General features: G+C 42.9%; 1 protein-coding gene across 1 annotated transcript; it reads right to left on the bottom strand.

The window, feature by feature from the left end:
* Window positions 1-3876: 3876 nt before the first annotated feature.
* On the bottom strand, window positions 3877-22791 carry LOC115173601 (CDC42 small effector protein 1). The gene is made up of 5 exons (XM_029731861.1): window positions 22634-22791; window positions 10681-10990; window positions 7835-7939; window positions 6330-6401; window positions 3877-5971 (listed from the first exon to the last, which is right to left on the bottom strand). Exons 2-4 carry the CDS (start codon window positions 10861-10863, stop codon window positions 6333-6335), a joined length of 357 nt encoding a protein of 118 aa, XP_029587721.1. The 5' UTR covers window positions 10864-10990; window positions 22634-22791; the 3' UTR covers window positions 3877-5971; window positions 6330-6332.
* Window positions 22792-24485: the final 1694 nt, after the last annotated feature.

The raw sequence follows: 24485 nt of genomic DNA, 5'->3' as shown, positions 1-24485 counted from the left end.
TTCTAAAGATCGTTGACATCTAGTGGAAGCAGTAGGAGTTGCGAACTGAATCCTTTCTCACTGTGGTATCTTTAAAACAATGACACTAAATAGTACAGTCACAAAATTCTCATTTTTTTTAATCTATTTTTCACAGGTTTTTGCCTGCAATATGAGTTTTGTTATACTTACAGACACCATTCAAACTGTTTTAGAAAATTCAGAGTGTTTTCTATCCGAATGTGTTAATAATATGCATATCCTAGCTTCTGAGTTGGTGTAGGAGGCAGTTAAAAATTGCCACATATTTTTTTCAAAATTCTCAATACTGCCCCCGTGGCCCGTAGAGGTTAAAAGAAAGTAGGGACATGGATCAGAAAACCAGCCAGTATCTGGTGACCACTATTTGCCTCATGCGGCACAAAATCTCCTTTGTATAGAGTTGATCAGGCTGTTCATTGTGGGCTGTTGAATGTTGTCCCAATCCTCTTCAATTGCTGTGCGAAGTTGATGGATATTGGCAGGAACTGGAACACACTGTTGTACATGTCAATCCAGAGCACCCCAAACATGCTCAACAGGTGACATGTCTGGTGAGTATGCAGGGAAAGGAAGAACTGGGACATGTTCAGCTTCCAGGAATTGTGTACAGATCCCTGCAACATGGGGCTGTGCATTATCATGCTGAAACATGAATTGATGGATGAATGAATGGCACACCAATTGGCCTCAGGATCTCATCAGGGTATCTCTTTTTTTAATTTGACCTTTATTTAACTAAGCAAGTCAGTTAAGAACAAATTCTTATTTTCAATGATGGCTTAGGAACAGTGGGTTAACTGCCTTGTTCAGGGGCAGAACAACAGATTTGTACCTTGTCAGCTCGGGGATTCGATCTTGCAACCTTTCGGTTACTGGCCCAACGCTCTAACCACAAGGCTATGCAGCCGTCCCATCTCTGTGCATTCCAATTGCCAAATTGTAATTCAGTTCGTTGTCCGTAGCTTATGCCTGCCCATACCATAACCTCACCGCCACCATGGGGCACTGTTCACAACGATGACATCAGCCATCTGCCCGGTCCAGTTGAAACCGGGATTCATCCGTGAAGGGCACACTTCTCCAGCGTGACAGTGGCCATCGGTTGTGAGGCCGGTTGGTCTGCGGTTGTGAGGCCGGTTGGACGTACTGCCAAATTCTCTAAAACAATGTTGGAGGCAGCTTATGGTAGAGAAATTAACATTTAATTCTCTGGCAAAAGCTCTGGTGGACATTCCTGCAGTCAGCATGCTAATTGCACGCTCCCTCAAAACTTGAGACATCTGTGGCATTGTGTTGTGTGACAAAACTGCACCTTTTAGAGTGGCCTTTTGTCCACAGCACAAGGTGCACTTATGTAATGATCATGCTGTTTAATCAGCTTGTTGTTATACCACACCTGTCAGATGGATGGATTATCTTGGCAGGAGGTGAAATGCTCACTAACAGGGATGTAAACAAATTTGGCATGACAATATGGAACATTTCTGGGATATTTTATTTCAGCTCATGAAACATAGAAACAAAATTTTGCATTTTGCGTTTATATTTTTGTTCACTGACTATGATGGAAGCATCAGCTGGGGGTCATTTCATTAAATCCTTTTATTTACATTTTTGTCCTAATAACGTAACTTTCTCACGTTTGTCTACCAAGAGGAAACAACATGCTTGTAAGTACATCTACGGCATTTAGATAATACTTTCTTAAACATCAAAATACCAAGTTTACCAAATTGGATTCGGGAAATGTCTGCTGGATTTTCCTTTAAATAGGAAACTAGTCCATGTGATCGACACATTTATGAATAAACCCCAATGTCTCATGTTCAACTTATTTCTCCAGCCAGCACTCAATAGAACCCATTATACACTGACTTGTTTTCCAGTACAGGAGTGAATGTGTTGTTTTTAGGAGCTCTGTTGGGTACAGTGGGAGGGTGTTTGGCCTCTACCAGCTTCCTCCTCTTCCACACAGCACTTAATAAAGGAACACAGAGGGAGGGAGTGGGGAATTTGGCCCAGATCGCAGAAGGTGAGACTGGCTGTTCGGACCCACCAGACACACAGGAAAAGGACCCTTACAGGGAGAGGAAGTGAGGTAGCTGTGGGGAAACTCAATAAACAGGAACAGAGAACAGTGTACGAAGTGTGAGACTGGTGCCAGGCTGAGGTTTACAGTTAGGGAAGTCAGGCTCGGCCGATCCCATCTACACTATAGGAAAAAGAAGTCCAAAGTTTGAGTCACTCAGGTCTTTAAAATAGGTGTTTTGAATCTAGAGATGATTTACTGATGTTGCCACTTTCTTTACTGTGCATGAATCAATATTTGTTTTCAAGCCCTTGATTAGAAAAACATGATATGCTGTTCTGGGTTGTATACAGAGTAGATGGTTTGTTTGAGATTGTATCTCATTGGCTTGCGTTTTCAATGTCCATAGGTGGTATTAAGTCGCATACACTTCTATATGATAAATTAAATGATAAAAAAATAAGTTAATGATCATTTCTACCTGGTCCAAGTCATTTAAGTTCAGACTGGAATATTTTCCATTGTTAAAAATACCCCATACAAAACGATATTTAAAAAAGAAATCTCGGACACAACTCAAACCTCCCCACCAGTTGAGACTGCTTTAATCCCTCGTTTTATTCATTAGAATTTTATAACATCATCCATAAATACAGTCGGAGACATTACAGCATGTTCCATTAGTTGGGTTGTAAAACAGGACCTGCAGTCCAGCAGTGGCTCAGTCGTCTGATAACTACCATAAGTCATTATCTAAGATGCATTACAGAACCACCACTACCAGTCATTATTTGGAGGCCCGATATAAACAGCCCATGTTATATATTAACCAACATCTCATACTGAAACGCAATGAAAAGGAGCTCTTATCTTGTTCCAGGCCCGATCTGATCTGCCGGCGGCTTTTAGTGTAATCAAGAAGCACAATGGACCATAGATTTCCTTCATTCAGGCGATGGGCTTTTGCTGGGCTCTGCCAAGGACAGGCCCCATGTGTGTAGTGGTGTGTTTGCAGCCAAGGCACAAAACTGTTGGCTATGCCCAATGTTTTATATAGAAACAGCATCCATTGTTAAAGAGGAAGTAGAGTGTTGAAGGTTTAATATCCTCTAAAAAAATAAAAACATTGAAGAGTGCCGGGCGAGAGAAGCTGAAAACCTTATGGTGAGGACAGGAGAGAAATCACTGATTTTTCCATGGGCACGTCCCCCCCCCCAGTGAAGTAGGTAATGAATGCGTTATCCTGCGCTCTGCCCCATGGTTTGACTCTGGGCTGCTCACACAGATTAAAATCATTATTATGTTGTTGAGATTACTGTGGTCTCAGACAGCTGCTTGTAATAAAAACACAAGATGTTGGAGGCTGGATGAAACATCTCATCATAGTAAGTCTCTTCCTGCAACGTTGCAGTGTGATTTGCTCTGGCTGTTGGAAACAGGAGAACTTCAATTTGAGTCACGTTCGTCGCAGCAAATGTAACCAAGGTTGATATGAACAGTGATTAGTTTAGATTTTTGCTGTCAATCTGGGTCTGAAGACTAAACACATGAAATGTTTGATTTCCCTCAACTCAGAAAGTATTGCATTTATCTGTTAATTAAACTGGGTATAATTTGTCTGTATATTATTCCCTAAATCAGGGGCTCCCAAACTTTTCACTCAGGGCTACCCTCTTTCAGAACTGGGGAAAATGTATTTGTCATATGCACTTGTGTGTAAATAAGAATTTGTTCTTAACTGACTTGCCTAGTTAAATAAATAAACCTCTGGAGGATGTGTCCCTTCAAAGTAAATGGCACTTTCAAGTAAACACAAGAAACACACATGGATACATAAAATAGACTGTATTTTCAGGAGGGGAAAAGCCCAGAAGCGGAGAAAACAAAAAAAATAAAACAGATTTGCGGCAGTTGAAATACTTCCTCTACTATCACACATCTGTCCACCAACGTCCACATAGGATGACTGTGGAACACATGTCCAATTAAAAGGAAGAGGGAGACCCAGGAAAACAGTGCAACTGAAAAAGAAAGCGCGTACATTGCATCCTGGAATCTCTTCAGTCACAGATAAGAAATGTTAAAAACAAAACTTAAAAAAAAAAAGAAACTTAAAAACCCAGCTCCACAGCTGACAAAAATATGAGGACAGTCGTAAAACAAATAAAAATGACTCACACGGCAAGCGTTTGTCTGAACTATAGTAGGCATGCATCTAAATGTAATATTGAATACAATGACAACAGCGGGTCCATTTACCGGTAATGAGGCAAAATAACTTGATAAATTGAAAAATAACAGAATGCAAAAATCAGCCATCACTTTCTCACCGTAGTATTATAGGCTTTGCCGTTTCCTCTAACCTGAACTGTAGATTGCCATTGAAACAGAAAGCCCATAAGGTCACCGTTCAGAATAGCTAAAAAGTGAATGAGCATGTCTCAGCTTAGACTGGCAGGGGCCAATTCTAAGACGAGCACCGTGCAACAGGAGAACCGAGGCCAAGTTGCCATAGTTTGATACATTTGAGATGATGGTGTCATAAACCTGCTGAACTAACAGTCCAACTAGATGAGTTTTTAGATAAAGGCAAACGATCAAGATTAGTTACTGCATCTTACATTCAGCTTTCAAACGCTTACAAGTGGATTGCACAAGACTATTACCCCATACAAACTTGTTTAAAACCCCAAAAAGGGAGTCTATGGGACACTACAGAAGGTAATGACTTTGTCACGTACACCAGACAGGTGCAGTGAAATGTGTTGTTTTACAGGGTCAGCCATAGTACAGGGCCTATGAGCAAGGCATATCGATCCATTTTTCACCTCGTCTGCTCGGGCATTTGAACCAGCGACCTTTCGGTTACTGCCCCAACGCTCTAACCACCGCTGGCTACCTGCCAGTGATATCCAGTGTTCAGATGTGCTGGTGTTAAAGCACTCATGGTAAAAAATACAAAAAAAAAGCACCTAATATATATAAAGGCAGAACTTTGGCAATAACACTTAAGGTAGAAGTATATATGAGAGGGTTGTCTGAGAACCTTGGTGTGCGTTTATAAGGACGACTGAGTGACTAATGGTGGAATGTGTGTGAGAAAGACTGGAAAACTTCTAAGAATCATCCACGTAAAACGGGCAAAGTGCCAAAACATTTGCAAAGTAGGCCTACAAGTGACCACTCCCACCCTGTATGTCTACAGTGCTGCTAAGATTGGATCTTAAACTACTCCAGACAAGTAGCGGGTGGAGCCAGGGATGATGCCACATCCTGCTTGTCAATTGAGCAACTTTGCTTCCAAAACCTAAATAACAATTTGACCACTGCACTTTAGCAATACATATGAAAACTGCCTGCTTGTCATGGCACTATAGGAAACAGATGGGCTCAGATTCCACCATTCACTACTTATAAGGCATTAGAATCATTACAGACAACACTTTTAAAGGGCACAAATGCACACCACTGTGTCAAGAATAAAGAAAAAAACTATTTTGTTTGCGTTATTGAAAGAGCAGTATCACATTTGTGAGATGGTCTTGTTCGTGAAATATTCGGACGATCCCTTGCATGTTACAGAAGCAAATGGGAAAATCTGTATCTGGCAGCAGCCTGAAGTGTAACAAATACCTCCTAAAAGCCCACACACACAATCCCGTCCAGTTCCCAGTGCTGAGTGAGAATCCAGGGTGCTTTCCCGCTTCAAGGCAAGAGTCATGTTCCATTTGAAACTGGATGATGGGGGACGAAAGGGATTCTGGGAAATTAAGTCATCTTTTTTTAATTGTGCCATTTGCGGTGGTCATTGTGGGCCTAAGTGCAATATGCAGAGTTGGTCCATGAAGGTTGGCTTGAGGCTGGGTCCGAGGAAGGGGGAAATGAGGAGCTCACGTCAAGTCCTTGGATTGGTCCATATGTCTGAAACCGCAAACAAAATGATGTCATTGGAGAGCAGTAGTTTCTGAATAAAAAGTAAAAAACACTGAAGAATATCTTCAGATACACAAAAAAAAATATATATATATATATATTAAATCCACAGAGTATGCAGTCAGGTGTTTAAAAAAAGTTTCCCCAAGAACTTAGGCTAGTAGTTCATTGTCTTAATTTGGAAGAACAAAAGATTGGGATATTAATGGATGGCTCTCCCTTTCACACTGCGTGACAAACAATTCCCCAGTCTAAAATAAACTAATTAAGACAAACACTTTCAGCTGGACATATTTAACCCGTAAAACAGTATGACCTAAAGAGTGAGTATATAGACGGTACTTACTGGCTATAAGAGGCTGCTTCTGCCATTGGTGCTGGGTCCTTTGGACCTCATCTGTTCCTGAACTGACCCTGACTGCATGGGGGACAAGAGCAACATGGCAGTCACACTAACATCACTCCCTGGTAGAGTTATGTCAAATACAGTGGAGCGTCAACCAGCAAGAACAGAGGACGTTGACAATATGACCTGTTTTCTGGTATTATGTAACAGTCAGTGTTATTAAAGATACCTTGAGTCATTCCACCTGCAGCTGGATTAAACAACTGTTGTTGCTAAGTAAGTGCCCTTTGCTCACTCACAAATGGTGTGATATGTTGACATTTCATATGCCGAACGGGAACACGCAGTGTTCAATCCCTAGCGGTTAATTAATGGATAAACTAGAGGTGGGTATGTGGAAATGCTAACTAACTTTGCAACAATGGAACACTGTGCCTGAAAACTCAAAACAAACCTGTAGTCGGAATACTGACGGCGCAGAAGGAGAGGCACTGTCAAGATTACACAGATGTTTCGTAAATGGTGTTATGTAATAATTCTGCTTAAACAAAAAAAGGCAGAAGTGTTTGTATACCACGCCTATTTACACTGTTCCAGTGAATTGACTCGAATTAATAGGCTTTGTATCATTATAAGGGTTAGTCATGGCTCGCAATGGAGTCACCGGCTTGGTGTAAACACAAAACGTATACGTCTCTCATTCGGCATTAAAGCTCATTAAGGTTGTCAATGCTAAGTAAACAAGACTTGATCACTGGTGAGTTGACTTGGTTTTCAGTGGGATGTCTGAGTTCCCCTTTAACAGGCACAGAAAGGAGATCTTGTTTTAGGTTGCTGTGATTGGGGGAATCTTCTACCAGCGTTGCAGGACACAGAGGGGGCCTTTCATTTAGCTGCCAAGGCTTTCCAGCTGTGTCCCCTGTCACTGTCCCCTTCTCTGTGTGCCCTCTGGAATCCCTCCCAGGGAGGGAAGAGGGACTGAGCAATAGGGTGTAGGGAACATCATGGGCATGAAGTGGTAGGGAGGGGGTCCATTTCAGGGCCTGTGTTTCACAGGACCACTTCCGCACAGGCTGAGCCTTGTTCAAAAGTGAGGCTGCAGGTGGCTGGCTGGAGATGGGCCAGTTCGCCAACGAATGGGGGTGGGACTAGTGTAGCAGTTCATGTATGAAAGCATCAGTGTTTTTGTATTCATTTTTGTCCAAAGAAAACCTGTGGACAATACCAATTCCCTGGTTTGTAGCATGGTGCACTGAGATGTTTTACACAATATCTTCCAGACTTGATCCAAGTGTTGAAATAACAGTTTTAAAAAAATGGATTTGACATGCAATGCAAGTATAACGCAAAGACCAAATAATGGTACTCACTATGAGCAGCCCAACGGAAATTGTTAGAGATTTATCTGTCAAGATTACAGACTGACCTATCATTCTTCTAAAACACTGATGCCAAAATGTGTAAAAGGATGGTCTTTATGAAAGTAGCCAAAACCTTATGCATACCGGCGGCAAACCTTCCGCCATCTCCCCAGAGCCAATGTGTGTGAGGTGCATAAAGTTCGTGGGCTCTCCGATCATGCTGCAGTCAATCTTCCTCCTCTTCTTCTTCTGAAACAAAAGCAAAACGCCAGAGGTCAGTGACCTTCAGTAATTAAAATACGGCTAGGCAACTGCATAACACAGCGGCTGTGCAACCAAAAATGAAAGCAAAATTAGGTTTTAATTCAGAAGATGCTCTAAAATTACAACATAAACATGCACTTAATCGAACAATGATCGACATTTTGTCTCCAAATAAGCAGCTTATATTATTAGAACACAGGAGAGGAACACTTATTTGGTTATAGGTGTAAACCATGAGGTGGTCTATTGATCATGGGATGAAATACTACAGAACAAACAGAAGTTGATGCTGGACAGTAAACAATGTCAAAAAAGCCTCTGTGCAAAAAAACTTGCAGAAGTAGTAGAATTATTATTATTATTTTTTTAAATGTGATGGCTTAGAATATTAAATAAAATGTTTTTGCTATGCATAAGCCATAAAATAAAAGGCTTTAATTGTCCACTATATTGTTAGTTTATCATCTCCTGAGGCAGGCTGGCAGATGCCATAGACCAGCATACAGACCTTTAGCCATGTTAAGTGTTACATAAGCAACTTTGACCCATGTTTACATCCAAACAAAAACGTGCTGCTGACCAAAACGTTGAACCCTGTATCCTATGAGCTAGTCATGTGTGGGCGTCTTTTATTCTTGACGTCATCTTGAATTCGGAGGATCTGTTGGCGCATGCCTACGCACCCAATGAATCAGGCATCTTAACGGCCGGTCTTGTTGCTACGTTGGCATGACAGAGGAAAGCAGTCATTCCCACAGACTCGGAAAGACAACCTCATGACCATTTCAGCAGGCATATTGAATCAGTGAACACCTAGCAACGTAAGATGCCAGGAATTGAATTCGAAACATATGCGACCAAATAAGGTAACCCTATACTCTTCTTGGCTCTATTGACATTCTGTGACGATCAAGTAGGAGCCTCACTCTGTGTAGACCAACTTCCGAGTATCAATACGGCAATCGATTAAAACTTAAACACTTTGCCGCTTGGTACTTCAGTCCAAACAGCCCTTGAAAACATTCAAAAAAGGCATACCAAACCTAACCAAAAGCCCAGCTGGTTGGCATCCACTCAAGTGGCAGCCATGAGTCATACCAAAGTCAGAAATAAGCCTGCACTATAATGTTGCTTAATTGGGAGGTATGCTATCCAGTGGCTGATTGATGGAAGGTCTAGCTAATTGGTCAGCTGCGTGTGCTGCAAAAGAGAAACCGTCGCTTAGCAACTTATTTTAGGAGAGGCCTTCAGTATGTGTAATAGCAACCATTTGGTGTCAGAAACCCTTTGGCATAGCCTGTGCTTAGAAAAGTGGGTAGCAATTACATGACTGACATACAGGAAGTTAGGCAGACCCAAACTACCAACATCTCATGAGAGCATCAGTAAGAAGGGTCTCGATACAGTAATATTCCAAAAACAATTACGCCACACAAGCCCCTGTACTCTCGAAACAGTTCCACCATGTAAATCCTTGCATGTATTTATTTAAAGCTGCGTAACTGTAAAGTCCTCCCTCAACAATAGAACAAACACAGACCCTAAAAATACATTTTAAAAAAGAGGAAGGGAAAAAGCCATCCTACGGGACAGTGGCCCAGTCCCCTTCCCCTCTCCTGGGCCCCCAGGTTCATTGTTGACGAGTGGGAATGGATGGACACAACCCGCCGTTACGCAACTCTCCCTGCAAAACCTGGGCCAGGAAAGGGTGCCGCCCTGAGGTCCAAGGGTCAGCGGTCGCTCCTGGAGAGCTAAAGGGAAGTTCTTCCACTCTCCGGCGACACGCTGACATGTTCGGTCATCAAAAAGGACCTCTATTCACCCCTTGTGTTTTGCTTTGAAACACCTGATGACGCTAAACTACTCTAGGTGCAGGCATAGTTCCCTGGACAGATCGATTCAATCGTTAGCGTCATTAAATCAACATCAGACTAGAATGTAAGATATTAAGGACATGTTTTCAATACAGTCCGTCCCCATATTGTGATGCCTACATTACTGATGGACACAACTACGCACGGTCAAAGTTATAAATATGGGTCACATGGTCAGTGAATATTAATGACTGGCATTCACCCTAAGTATAGCGAGCGTGAAATAACAAATCAAAAGATGGCCCTCTCAAGATATCGCTCATGATGTGGATGCCTCTAAACTGCAAGCTATAAAACCCCCGTTTAAAGATATCAGCCTGTAAGTGAACGCAGATGGAGTCTGAAAAACACCATAAATACGTCGGCCTTTGCCAACAGATTTATTGGACTTTGATGCATTTAAAAAGGGTCCCCCGTAACATCGAGCGTAAAAAAATAATGGATAGATCATTGGGGAGTGTTTCACTTTTGGCTGTTCAAAGCATGCATTTAGGACTCCCTTGATTGGGCCTCTGTACATACCAATAAAACTCTGATAACTGTGTGTTGAATGCAACAGCCAAAAACACTAAGTTCTTGTGTGTGTGGTCAGAGTAAGCATGCTTGGCTGCCCAAACCTTGCCTTTAGCTACAAGATTTGCCAGGGACCTCTAACAACCTCTGTGGAACTTGGCAAGAGAGGGTTGAATGGAATTGGCCAGGATCTAATAAAGCGCAAGCTTGGGGAGTATACTTCATAGTCGAATACATCTATTAGATGAGGGATTTTGTGAAACCTGACAAAGAACGTTAGAGTAGTGGGCATTTTATACCTCTACATGAGTAAATGAGGGGCAGCTGGCCCAGACTCACCGGTGGGGGTTTGGCCACCACGCAGCAGCCCATCTTGTGCCAGAACTCGCTCATTCCTGGGCTCCGCCGGTTCTGTCGGTTCAGCGCCCTGCTTTCTGTTGCCGCCCTGCAGGCTGGTGAAGACAGGTAGCCTCTGTGACCCTCAATCTTGGGATAGTCCTGATGCATCCAGATCCCTTGCATCAGATAGCCAAAGTTGGTCAATCCCCAAACCCACCGGCCCAAAAGGTCAGGTCCTGATTCGCTCAAGCTTCCCGGCGTCTTGATCCTTCTTCGGTATCCAGTTAGATTAAAGTCCGTAGGATTTAATCTGTTGAGACAGGAGATTATTAAAAATAACAGCCAATGTAATGGGAACATAGTCCTACTAGTGGTTCATTTTATTTTTAGCTAACATATCACTGCAAGCCTAACCTCCTAAGAAGGAAGCAAATCAAATCTATAAAGCCCTTCTTATATCAGCTAATATCTCAAAGTGCTGTACAGAAACCCAGCCTAAAACCCCAAACAATGCAGATGTAGCAGCATACTTCTTACTGGATTCTGCCCAGACCAGCATCTTGTCTAGAACAGTGTTTTGCTTGCACCATTTTAAAATGATGCAATTCTTCGTGAGTAAGTCTGCTTCATGAGTGCTGAATTGTGCCGATGACAACACATTGACTCACATTGCCCCGTCCCCCAGTTCTAAGACTCAAGGGTTTGTGGTCTGAACACAGAGGCCCCATCTTCTGTTCCAAGTTCCGACATAACGGAAGGTTTGATCAGAAACGGATGGCCACACAAACATGCATAACACGTCTAACATATAGCTTTACAAACAAGTGACATGCACATTAGACATGAGAAAGACATTCCGAGGGTGAAAAAACATCTGCAAACAGTAAGGACCAGTTGTCCTTGTAAGGATCTAAGCATCCTCCTTTCGCCTCTAGGTTGTTCCAATATCGTCCCAGTTCCAGCCTTGCTAAATCACATGAAGAAGCCAAAATGATAAACACTCTGGAGCACCATCTCTGAAGCCATTTATATGACCTCTTTGCAGTGTGAAAGAAAGTTCTGCCAAGACCATTTTTGCCTTCATAAAGTTTGGTTTATACTACTTAGTGTCGTCTTTGGTTTACTGCCATGCTTAAGGTTGTCACTGATGAGCCGTTAAGGCAAATTAGAGCTGCGGCTTTTTGGTATTTTTATTAGGATCCCCATTATCTGTTGCAAATGCAGCAGCTACTCTTCCTAAGATCCACACAAAACATGAAACAGAACATTAATAGACAAGAACAGAACTACAAATAAATAAAACGTAAAAACAGCACACAGCCTACATATCAACACATACACATAAAAAAATCTTGGTCAAATAGGGGAGAGTAGCGGCGCCGTGGTTACCGCCTGCTCCAAGGACTCTGCTTCTACAGGTTGTTTTCCACGACTGCGCTTGGACTTGTTTACTTTGGGCCCGCTGCCGATCGTTTGATTAAACTTTTCATAATGACATGGCTCTCCTCCAGCACCGCTTTATTGTGCCCAGAGGCTGTGTGAGGAAACTGTTTAGGAATGTGTGTGGTGGAGAGTCTCTCTCTCACACACACACACACACAGACACACACACCTTTTCACAAGAACAAGGTCAAGCCTATGCTCTCTCAAACCCGACACAAAAATACTGTAGAAATATTTGGTTAACAGTCATCAGGGCAGTCAGAGAGCGAGTAGACTGGTGTAGGTGAAGGCATCAGGGTTGTAAGACGGGCTGGTCAGTGGGTGTAGAGACGGTTCTCATGCCCCATGGCTTACTGGGATGAAGTGGAAGTCTGTACACAGACTTATGACGATATAAGGGGTGTGGATGGATGGCAAGGCAGGCAGGCAGTGCCAAAAACACTGGCCCATTACGTCACAAAGGCCAGGCCTTACAGGCTGGTACAAGTCAAATAGGACACAGGCGTCTGTAGAGTTGAGCCACTAGCCGAGCCACTAGCCGAGCCAGCCTTGCTCAGGCAAAGTCTGGGTCTAACTTCTCTCCGCGTTGACCTCTTACCGTTTCACCCCAGAGCAGGTACACTTCAAAAAGGGATAATAGTGAAGACACACAGCAGTGTGAGAACACAGTACTTGGAAAGAGGGCTAGAACTGTGAACCGTCTTTAGGATAGCACTGGGGCTCAGAATATCTCCTGTGGTACACTATTTAGAGGAGAGTAACCTCATGACCAAGTTTCCCATGATTCATAGCACGAAAAGAACAGAGGGTGGGAGTAGGGACAGACTAGGGGCAGTTGAAATACTTGTCCGGTGAGGTAAGGATTAACGGAAACTCCCGCTTTGGGCTCATCTGGTCTCTGACGGCATGCTCGTCATCTTGTATAAACAAAGCGGCTTTCCAGAGACCTGGGGCAGTCTCACCTCTAATTTCAGGTGTCCCCTGAGGAGCAACGAACGACGAGCAAAACGAACCCTCTTCAGAAGAGCGACAGTCCAGTTCGGTTGAATTACTACTGGAGACTCATCTGTTGAAGTGCTGGAGAGACCTTGATAAGATGGTGCTGTATTTTGCATATCTTCTTAGGCCACAGCTGTTTATTTGTTCAACTTCTACAGGCTACCCTGTGGGAACAGGGAAGAATCGTTCTGGTTCTCCAACAGGGATTTTTCCCCCACCCAACCAGTTTGTCTTATCATTAAATGGGCAAGGTGGTTCCTCAGACAGTACAACAAAAAGGTTGACAGTTTAATAGTTCACCCTGTCAGGATCCCTTGAGACAACACCTCTTCTTTGTGCCAAAACCATCCAGCAACCTTCTTTGGACGCATGTGTATCTTTGCATCGACAGAGTGAGAACTCACAAGTGTGTATATTGCCAACACAAATAATGGAATCCTCCTGCCCTCACTCACTGGACTCCTGTGTCCGTCCAGATTTCACATGATCCTCAGTGCTGCTGAGGCTTCCCTGTTATCTGTGCGGAACACACAGAAAAGCCAAAACAAGAAGGATGACAAAGAAGCACTGTGAGACTAACCTTATTAAAACACCACAATGTAGCTACAGTAGCAGACAGCATGTGATGCATCACGAGTCCAATTGTCAAGTTTGTCACCTAACCCAGCTTTTCTTCTCTTGAAGGGGGGGGGGGGGGGGGAATTGATTCAAATTTCTCTTCAAGAAAATATGTTTTTATACAAGGCATCAACTTGACCATTCTAAGGCAGTTAGCAAAACTTATTGTCTCAACATGTGTTTGTTCATTTCATATCCCCATGGGTAGACTGACAGTGACGATACTTCCTGCTAACTCACCAAACACTGACGTGGCTAAAAAAAAATTCCATAGACATGCTAGCAGACTCCCCCTGTAAGAGATGTGGCAAAACACATTTCATTGCAGCCCTCTTTTCCAAATAGCCAGAATGAACAGCAAATGTATATAAAAACATCAACGGCTACCATCATAGAGGTTGTATTTGAAAGAGATAATGGCTATAATTTACTGGGATTTATGAATTGAGAAGCAACACAGACAAGAGGTAATGTGATCAGCGATATTTATGAAAATGACATTCGACCCTGACTAAAGACCAGCTCAGACACAACACACACAAAAAAAAAATTCCATGGAAGTCTCCCTGTTGACATGGACTCATAATGCCAAGCCCTGTTCCCTCAAAAGGATAAGGTTCCGGGTCGCACTATAGACAATAAGACAACGCCTCCGACCTAAACTAGTAGGGAGTAACCTAACGTGATGACCAATTCATTACAACCAGATCTAACAGCATTATATGTGAGCTGTGAAAGATAGGATTCGTATACTGGTTGTGATCCTCGAATCTCAAAACCATTCAATGAGAACTTCCAGCAACAACAACATTGAGATGAAGATGTTCTGATACCCTTGTTAGCCAGTTGGACGTTTTAACGAGGCAATCTGCAGTCGAAACAAACAAAGTGTTTCACCGACACGGGTTCTGTAAAAGGCGGAGGGATGGGGCTGAAGAAGTGTAACCACTCAAATTCATACACGGAGCGGCCATGATATCAACATTATAGTTTTAACTGCGTTTTAAAAAGCTATACGGCGTTTACATTTACTTAGTTTACAAACATTGGAGTAAAACAAGCTTATATTTTGGGTTAATGCGGTACGATAGTTGAACTAAAACGTATGTAGCAACTGCAGAATGCCCCCTGAATGGTCACAGTTATTCAATGACATGCTCGGTAGTTACACCCCTATACTATAAGCGTTTGCAGATGCAATAGAGTCCTGCAAGCTACCAACCTACCAACTGGGTGAAATCTTGGATGTGGGTCAGTGGCTCACTGTCAAAAGGCGAGAGGAAAAGGAGGGGTAGTGGTCTCTAACGGAGGAATTACAATGAGGCCTTTCATGGGATCCGTTTTTTTTTTTTTTAAATGACTTTACAACTGGTTAAATGGCACATTTAAAAATTGCAGATGTCAGTTTTCAAGCAACAGCTTGAGGACAACATGGATCTTTCACGGAATCCAGTGCACCACCATCCATGATTTGATGAATGGTTCAGGTGTTTAGAATTGTATTGGAACTAAGGTCTTTAGGACGGTTGCTTTAAAAAAAAAATGAGAAATGCATCAGTGTAGTGATTCCTGCCTGGTACTAGATGAAAAGCAGGTAGGCCTGCCTGGTACTAGGTGAAAAGCAGGTAGGCCTGCCTGGTACTAGGTGAAAAGCAGGTAGGCCTGCCTGGTACTAGATGAAAAGCAGGTAGGCCTGCCTGTTACTAGATGAAAAGCAGGTAGGCCTGCCTGGTACTAGGTGAAAAGCAGGTAGGCCTGCCTGGTACTAGGTGAAAAGCAGGTAGGCCTGCCTGGTGCTAGATGAAAAGCAGGTAGGCCTGCCTGGTACTAGGTGAAAAGCAGGTAGGCCTACATTGATATAGTTGGTGAAGATAGGTCTCGTCAAAATCAAGTTATTCAGATGTTTTCAGGTCTGAAAGAGGTCTCGTGTCGATTTTCCACATCATCTGTTGTGTGCAACTACACATCCATCCCAAAATAAAAATGGGGAAAGAGAACCATTAGTCCATAACAGGAGTTTACATAGTGTCCTGTCCTCCCAGAATGAGTTACTGGTAGGCTTACTGAAATAGGTCTCCAAAGTGACTCTCCTCATGAAAGATTAAGTATGGTCAACGTATACATGTTCCTATACTGTAAGCAAAAGGTCCCCCTCTTCAACCCCCACTACTTAGGTCACTAATGTGGCAGTGTACACTGGGGTGTCCTTTTAAAGAAAGGAGCAACTTTAATCTTTCATTCATTCCCATCTGCAACAAGTACAAAATCAAATGTACAGGAAAGAACACAGTTGATGTCACAACGGGATCCAACACTTCCATGACTCAATACAGCTAGTTTGACATTTCCTGCTATCAACCCCCCCCGCGTGTCACGGGTCATAGGTTACTCCACAGAGTTCCACACTAGCAGGGGTAAAGTACACTTCCCACATGCCAGGCTCAGCTGTGCATGTTGGCTGTTCTAACTACCTCAGACATGAACTGAAAACCCTAACAAACCAAAAGATAGAAGTCACCTGGCCCTGCACACATACAGTGCCAAAGTTTGGACACACCTACTCATTCAAGGGTTTTTCCTTTAAAAACTATGAAATAACATTTATGGAATCATGTAGTAACCAAAAAAGTGTTATACAAAATATATTTTGATTCGATTGTTTTAGATGTGTGTATTGTTAGATAACTGCACTGTTGGAGCTAGGAACACAAGCATTACGCTACACCCGCGATAACATCTGCTAAATATGTGAATGTGACCAATAACGTTTTATTTCACATTCAATCCCCTTCTGTATCAAAATCCCTGTTGCCTCAATTGTTTAGTGTCCAAATTTAATTATTATGCATTTATTTTTTGTTTAACTAGAAATGAGGCACATTTGGGGTTCTGAATGAAAGTTGAAAATACGTCATTTATAGACGTCTATGATTGGTTCAGATTTGGTCCGGACCAAAACTCTCCATCTGTTGAAATCAAGCCGGTTCTGGATCGCACCAAATCTGAACCAAACAGACTGCAAAGAAAAAAAAAGACATTAGCATGTGCTTACTAAGGTGTAGCCTACAGTGTTGCCTGAAATGTTATTTTATGAATGCCCATCTGTGGTAAGCCTAACATTTGTAATACACAAAAAGACTTTCGGTCTGGACAGAACCAAAAATAGCCATCCAAAAGATGTCGGCTCGTGCTTACTGGGGTGTAGCCTACCATGTCGCTGGCAATGGAATTTTATGAATGTCCATCCATGTGGTAGGTCCACCATTTGTGAAACAGGCCATTGCAGTGGCTTTATTAGTCCGGATTCCTGTGACTAATCAATTTAGCTATTCAAGTCCTGAATACAGGGTTTCTGTTCAGCACTGAGATATCAGCTGACGTAAGAAGGGTTTTATAAATACATTTGATTTGAATATCAGCTACCCAACTTCAATCAGGAGTTATCGTGAGCCTATTTGCAATGTATTTATACAGCAGGAAAGGCAGAACAATTTTACTTTTCGCTATGATCCGCTTGTCAAAAGTTGACGGATAAAAACTTGAAACCACTGATCATGACAATGGGGTGAAACTCCCGGACAACAGTTGTGATTGTCCCTTTTACTTTGACCTGTCCTGTTTTTAGAATATGTTTTTGTTAACATGACAGCACATTTTTTATTTGTTTGGGCGCCATTGATGGTAAGCTATTTGATCAGAGAAACTTGCATGATGTAAAACGTCTGTCTCATTACATTGCATCTCCAGCCTGTAGGCTACAGAAAAGACCACACGCTTTCTACCATATTCTAATGCTGCTACATGATTTATGACAAATCATTTTTTGGACAGAACATTGGTGGAACGCCACAGGGATAGTCTCTCCAACAGCACCCTGGAGAGGCGCACTGAGAATGGACAAGCAAAATATTTTGTGCCCCTGCCAAAGCGGGCACTGCTTATCACATGGCGGCATCAACGCTCACCTAAAAAGCTCTTATGCCACTGGCTGAGAGAAATTGCCTCCGTTTCAGGGCAGAATTATGTGAAGTTGTTGTTGGTGGTGTGTCTTGGTCAATTTGGCTCAGAAAATGCCACCCTCATCAATCTGCAACATAGGTGGTGCCTAACCCTGCGTAATGAGCGGGCCGACCGTGGCATATGGTGTGTTTTTAATGCCAGAGACCAGGGTTGGCTACAATATTATCAAGCTGAAGACCACAACATTGAGGTTGGAGCACACAGTATTGAAGAGGAGCCAAATCCATCCCTGACCAATGGGCTTTCCCATAGAGGAGAAGCAACAGTCTGAGTACGAGACCATTTACAGTCTCATCCCAAAACTATGCCCTCCTGAAAATAGACCACAATCGCTTACTTTACCCAATGCATTCAACTGACTGAGCCACTGTCGCCAGCCTGACTTCCCTAAACGTTTTAGACCTCTAATTTGGAATTGCCAAAAAATACGAAATCAAGTCATAAACAGGCTGTCATTTGTCCTGCTGTCTCGTCTCTTAGAGGAAATGAATACTCAGTGTCTGGAGGGAACATATTGTTATTACTTTAAAGTAAAAAAAAAAAAAGTTACACTAAACAAATAAACACATCTAAAGTGTTGGTCCCATGTTTCTTGAACTGAAATAAAATAACTCATACGCACAAAAATCGTATTTCTCTAAAATGTGGTGCACAAATCTGTTTACATCCCTGTTAGTGAGCATTTCTCCTTTGCCAAGATAATCAATCCACCTGATAGGTGTGGCATATCAAGAAGCTGATTAAAAAGCATGATCATTACACAGGTGCACCTTGTGCTGGGGACAATAAAAGGCCACTCTAAAATGTACAGTTTTGTCACACAACGGCACAGATGTTGAGGGAGCATGCAATTGGCATGCTGACTGCAGGAATGTCCACCAGAGAGATTTGCTGATGTCAACGTTGTGAACAGAGTGCCCCAGGTGGCAGTGGGGTTATGGTATGGGCAGGCATAAGATACGGAAAACGAACACAATAGCATTTTATTGATGGCAATTTGAATGCACAGAGATACCATGACGAGATCCTGAGGCCCATTGTCGTGCCATTCATCCGCCGCCATCACCTCATGTTTCACCATGATAATACATGTCACAAGGATCTGTACACAATTCCTGGAAGCTGAAAATGTCCCAGTTCTTCCATGGCCTGCATACTCACCAGACATGTCACCCATTGAGCATGTTGGGATGTTCTGGATCGACGTGTACGACAGCGTTTTCCAGTTCCCGCCAATATCCAGCAACTTCACACAGCCATTGAAGAGGAGTGGGACAACATTCCACAGGCCACAATGAACAGCCTGATCAACTCTATGCGAAGGAGATGTGTGGTGCCGCATAAGGCAAATGGTCACACCAGATACTGACTGGTTCTACACGCCTTCTTTTTTTAGGTATCTGTGACCAACAGATGCGTATCTGCATTCCCAGTCATGGGAAATCTATAAATTAGGGCCTAATTAATTGATTTAAAGTGACTGAAATCCTTATATGAACTGTAACTCAGTAAAATCTTTGAAGTTGTTGCATGTTGCGTTTATATTTCTTGTTCAGAATAAGTTAGCAATACACAACATAACATTTAATGAAAACTGAAACAGAGAGGGCATGAATTATTCTTCATATGGGCTATAAATGTAAAAAAATTAAACATGTTCAAATGAGAAAACTTTATAGGGTTTGCGTTCCCACATGACCATATCTCCCAGGTTACAGCTAGTTAGCACAGGTGGTCCCTCTATCTAGTATGCTCTGAACACCTGTTTGTAACGCCGGGTTTTTCCCCAAACTTGGTCCCTGGGGCCCCCATAGTGCACGTTTTGGTTTTTGCCCTAGGACTATACAGCTGATTCAAATATCAACAAGCTTTGAGTCAGCTGTGTAGTGTTACAGCAAAAACCAAAACGTGCACCGAGTTCGCGAAACGCCGGTGGAACTCTGACAAATACTGCCTGTTGAAACGGTATTAAAAGCCGGTTAAAACAGTGTATATGTTGCATTTGTGAAATTATTTTTGATGTGATATGAAAGTAAAGGGCTTCGTGTTTCTAGAACCGTATCACAATTGAGAATAGGTTCACTTTTTGGCTGCTAGAGCCAGTCTCCCTCTGAAAATAAAATTAATATCCTTTCGACATTAAGGAGTAATGGTAGACACTTGGGCTAGCCGACTAAACTCCACGGTTTATGAAGTGTCTGAACTTCAACAGAGAGTTTGGTCCGCTAATCTTGGGCTAGAACTACTCAAACAAGTGTTTGATTTACACCTAACAGATCACATTCCAGCCAAGCCATTTCCAAGGGAATAGCCACAAAATACGTTACATAGCCTTCCTTTATGTAGCTCGATAGGCTAAGTATTACTTAACCCAGGGGTGTCAAACGTCCGGCCCGCGGGCCGGATCAGGCCCGCAAAGGGGTTTAATCCGGCCCGCGAGATGATTTTGTAAAGTATAAAAATGAGCTGCAATTTCTCAAAATAAACTGCTGTTCCAATTGCATCCACTGGATGGCGCAATAGCAATTGTGTTAAGCAAGCAAACTGTTTATACCGGAGCAGAGCAAGTAGGTCAAGCAAGTGCAGCCAGTCCTGATGAGCTACTTTGTTTTGCCCGCGATATTTATTACGACTTCTACTTTTAACATTATTTGCTTTGGCACCCTCATTGCCCCAATATGTCTCTGTCAAAAAAGAGAAAAGTGGACGCGGGTCTGGCGGGTCTGAAGAAACAGCAGTCTGTGTTTACTCACAGCCGAGACATCAGTGACGCTGCACTGAAAGCTAGCTATCTCATTGCTAATGAAATCGCAGTGGCTTCAAAACCATTTAGTGAGGGTGAATTTGTAAAAACATGCATGATGAAAGCAGCGGAGATTGTGTGCCCTGAAAAGCGCCAGGCTTTTGCAAATATCAGCCTGACAAGAAACACAGTTGCAGACAGGATTTCCGATCTTTCAGTGGATTTGGACAGCCAGTTGAAGCAAAAAGTAAAGTCATTTATTGGGTTTTCAGTTGCAATTGATGAAAGCACGGACATTACAGATGTTGCACAACTGGCCATTTTCATCCGCGGAGTTGATGACACATTGACCATCACCGAGGAGTTCATGGAGTTGGTGCCGATGACAGATACAACGACAGCAGCTGATATTTTCACCGCACTCGTCGGCGCGCTGGACAGGGTCGGAGTGGAGTGGTCCCGCTCTGTCAGCCTGGCTACAGATGGTGCGCCCTCAATGATCGGGAAAAAAGCAGGCGTTGTGACAAAGTTCAGAGAGAAAGTGCAATCTGCAAATGGAGGACGTGATTTTTGGACTTTTCACTGTATTTTGCACCAGGAGGCTTTGTGTTGCAAGTCATTAAAGATGGATAACGTCATGAAGGTGGTCATCCAAACTGTTAATTTCATCCGATCCAGAAGCCTGAATCACCGTCAGTTTGACAGCCTTCTCAGAGAGAAAGACCACATCTATGGCCTGCCATACCACACTGAGGTATGATGGTTAAGCCGAGGTGCTGTGCTTAGGCGTTTCTTTGATTTACGAGAAGAAATTGAACAGTTCATGGAAGAAAAGGGCAAACCAGTGTTAGAATTTAATTCCGCAGAATGGATGCAGGACCTTGCATTTATGGTGGATGTTACAGAGCACCTGAATAACTTGAACAAACAGCTGCAAGGGCGCAACAAAGTCGTCACGCAGTATTATGACATTGTGGGAGACGCAACTCGCCGGTGGTGATGCAGCTCACTTCTCCTGTCTGAAAAATGTGTGCGTGACCCAACATGTGGCAGACATGAAGCGGTTCAAAGATAAAATAACGGGACTGTTACGGGAGTTTGAGCAACGCTTTCAGATTTTTGGTGAACTGGAGAAAGACTTCAACGTTTTTTGCCATTCACCGTGAATCCCTCTGATCTGCCCGTCAGCTTGAAATAATAGACTTGCAGTGTGACTCGGATATGAAGGGCAAATTTGCCGCAGCTGGCTTGGACACATTTTATCAGAATCTCTTGCCAGGTTACCCCAACTTGACAGCCCTCGCTGCAAAACTGTTGTGCATGTTTGGAACCACATATCTTTGTGAGCAGGTTTTCTCTGTAATGAGCATAAATAAAACAAAGCTGTGCTCAAGGCTCACGCACAAGCACTTGAATCACATCCTGAAGTTGGCTGCCACTCAGGATGTGACGCCTGATATTGATGCGCTGGTGAAAGCTAAAAGATGCCAGGTATCAGGAGTCAACTAAACTATGCAACCCCACTTAAAGTGCTGCATGAGACACCCTGATATAGTTCTGTGATCTGTGATATACTACTGTGAATCACTGAGGCATTGTGTGTTTGTGTGTTCTTTTTCTTTAGAATTTTCAAATAAAATTGAGGTGTTTTATGATTAATAGTGATGTTGTGCTTGTACTATTGTGGACACACTGTCCTCAGGCTCCAGCTTTATGTTGATCGTATTAAAACAAAGAAAACAATCTGAAGTTGTTGTTTTTAAGTTATATATACCATGATTTTACCGGTCCGGCCCACTTGGGAATAGATTTTCCTCCATGTGGCCCCTGAGCTAAAATGAGTTTGACACCCCTGACTTAACCGAATAGTAATGACTTCGAGTTTGATAGAATGGTCGTTTCCTTTAAAGCATTAAACATTTAAATGAATCAATGTTGGAAACGTTAAAGTGCTGGGACATTTTGATTCTAGGCAACGTAACACAATTGCCTCTTGTGTTTGGCCAACTCTAAGCCTTCTCAGTAAGAGAAACATTGTAACAATGACTACGTACCCCCTTTTCATTTACAGAATTAGCTAGTAAACTAGCATACATGAAGAAGAAAATCTCAATAGCGGCGCTAACTTACCTCCGTTCTTAAATGTACCCAAACAATGTCGATATCCAGTAGCAAAAGTATTCGCTGAATGCCTTTTCAAACACCAACGTATAGCACCAACCACACTTATGCTGATTCTCGGTTTTTGAGGTGTGGTTCCAAGTTGTTCAATCAGGAAATTGAAATGTTTAAAAATCTTTTTTCAAAGGCTTATTTTTGCCGGTAAAGTCAAACAGCACCCCTTATGGACATAGACGCGATTTGAAATGAGAGGAATTACTTCGCGTCTTCATAAGGTCAACACTGCCACCTACAGGGAAATTGCAGGTATAGACCTACTCTTAGTATGCAATCCAAGTTTGAAGTTTTGAGTTTCTTGCAAACTCAAAACCCAACAATGCAATAGCAGTGTATTACTAGAAGAATAAAAACACGATAAATAAGAACATGAAATATGAAATACACAATTACACAAGTAAGAATACTATATACAGGAAATATTTAAAAAGTCAGTTCCTATACCAAATTGACATGTACAGGGATACTGGTGTGATGGATGTAGATATGTATAGGGGTAAGGAGACTAGGCAACTGGATATAAGATAAACAGAGTAGCAGCAGCTTGCATGTGAGTGGGTGTGTGGGTGTGTAGAGTCAGTATAAATGTATGTGCATATTATGTGTGAATGAGCAAATTAAGTGACTATATGTGTGTCTAGGGCCCTGTGAGTGTGCATAGACAGTGCAAACATTGAAATAAAAATGTCAATAAAGATACAAGGTAAACTCAGTCCGTGTAGCTCTTTATCAACCGTATTGCTTGGGGATGGAAGCTCTTCAAGAGCCTCTTGGTGTCAGACTTGATGCACTGGTACCTTTTGTTGTGTGGTAGCAGAGAAAATAGTCTATGGCTTGGGTGGTTGGGGTCTATGACGATTTTCCGGGCCTTCTTTTCACACCGCCTGATATAGAGGTCCTGGATGGCAGGGAGCTCGGCCCCAGTGATGTACTGGGCTGTCCGCACAACACTCTGTAGCGCAATGCGATCGCAGGCGGTGCTAATGCCATACCAAGCAGTAATGCAGCCAGTCAATATGCTCTTAATGGTACAGCTGTAGAACCTTTTCAGGATTTGAGGGTCCATGCCAAACTTTTTCAACCTACAGAGGGGGAAGAGGCACTGCTGCACCTTCTTCACGACTTTGCGTGTGTGTTTGGACCATTTTAAGTATTTTGTGATTTGGACACAGAGGAACTTGAAGCTGTCTACCTGCTCCACTGTGAGCTTGATAATGGTGTTGGAGTCGTACATGGCCACACAGTCGTGGATGAATAGGGAGCACACACCCCTGTGGGGCCCCTGTGTTAAGCGTCAGCATGCTGGAGGTGATGTTGCCTACCCTCACCACCTGGGGTTGGCCTGTCAGGATAATAAACAGCATTTACAATAGGTATTTCTCCTATCTAGGTGTGTGAGGGCAGTGTGGAGAACAATTGAGATTGCGTCAGTCTATGGATCTGTTGGGGCAGTATGCAAATTAGAGTGGGTTTAGGGCGTCTGGGATGATGGAGTTAATGTGTGCCATAACCAGCCTCTCAAAGCACTTCATGATTACAGAAGTGAGTGCTACAGGGCGGCAATTATTGTGGCAAGAAGCCTTGGAGTTCTTAGGAACAGGAATGATTGTGGTCATCTTAAAACATGTGGGGATTACAGACTGGGACAAGGAGAGGTTGAAAAAAAGTTCCCACATATGCGGAGCACTTGTTGGCTGCTTTTCCTTCACTCTGCGTTCCAACTCATCCCAAACCATCTCAATTGGGTTGAGGTCGGGTAATTGGGGAGGCCAAGTCATCTGATGCAGCACTCCATCACTCTCCT

This window comes from Salmo trutta, chromosome 34, assembly GCF_901001165.1.
Source record: "Salmo trutta chromosome 34, fSalTru1.1, whole genome shotgun sequence".
Classification (NCBI taxonomy): Eukaryota; Metazoa; Chordata; class Actinopteri; order Salmoniformes; family Salmonidae; genus Salmo; species Salmo trutta.
Note: the sequence above shows the minus strand (reverse complement) of the source record. Positions and strands in the feature narration are given on the sequence as shown.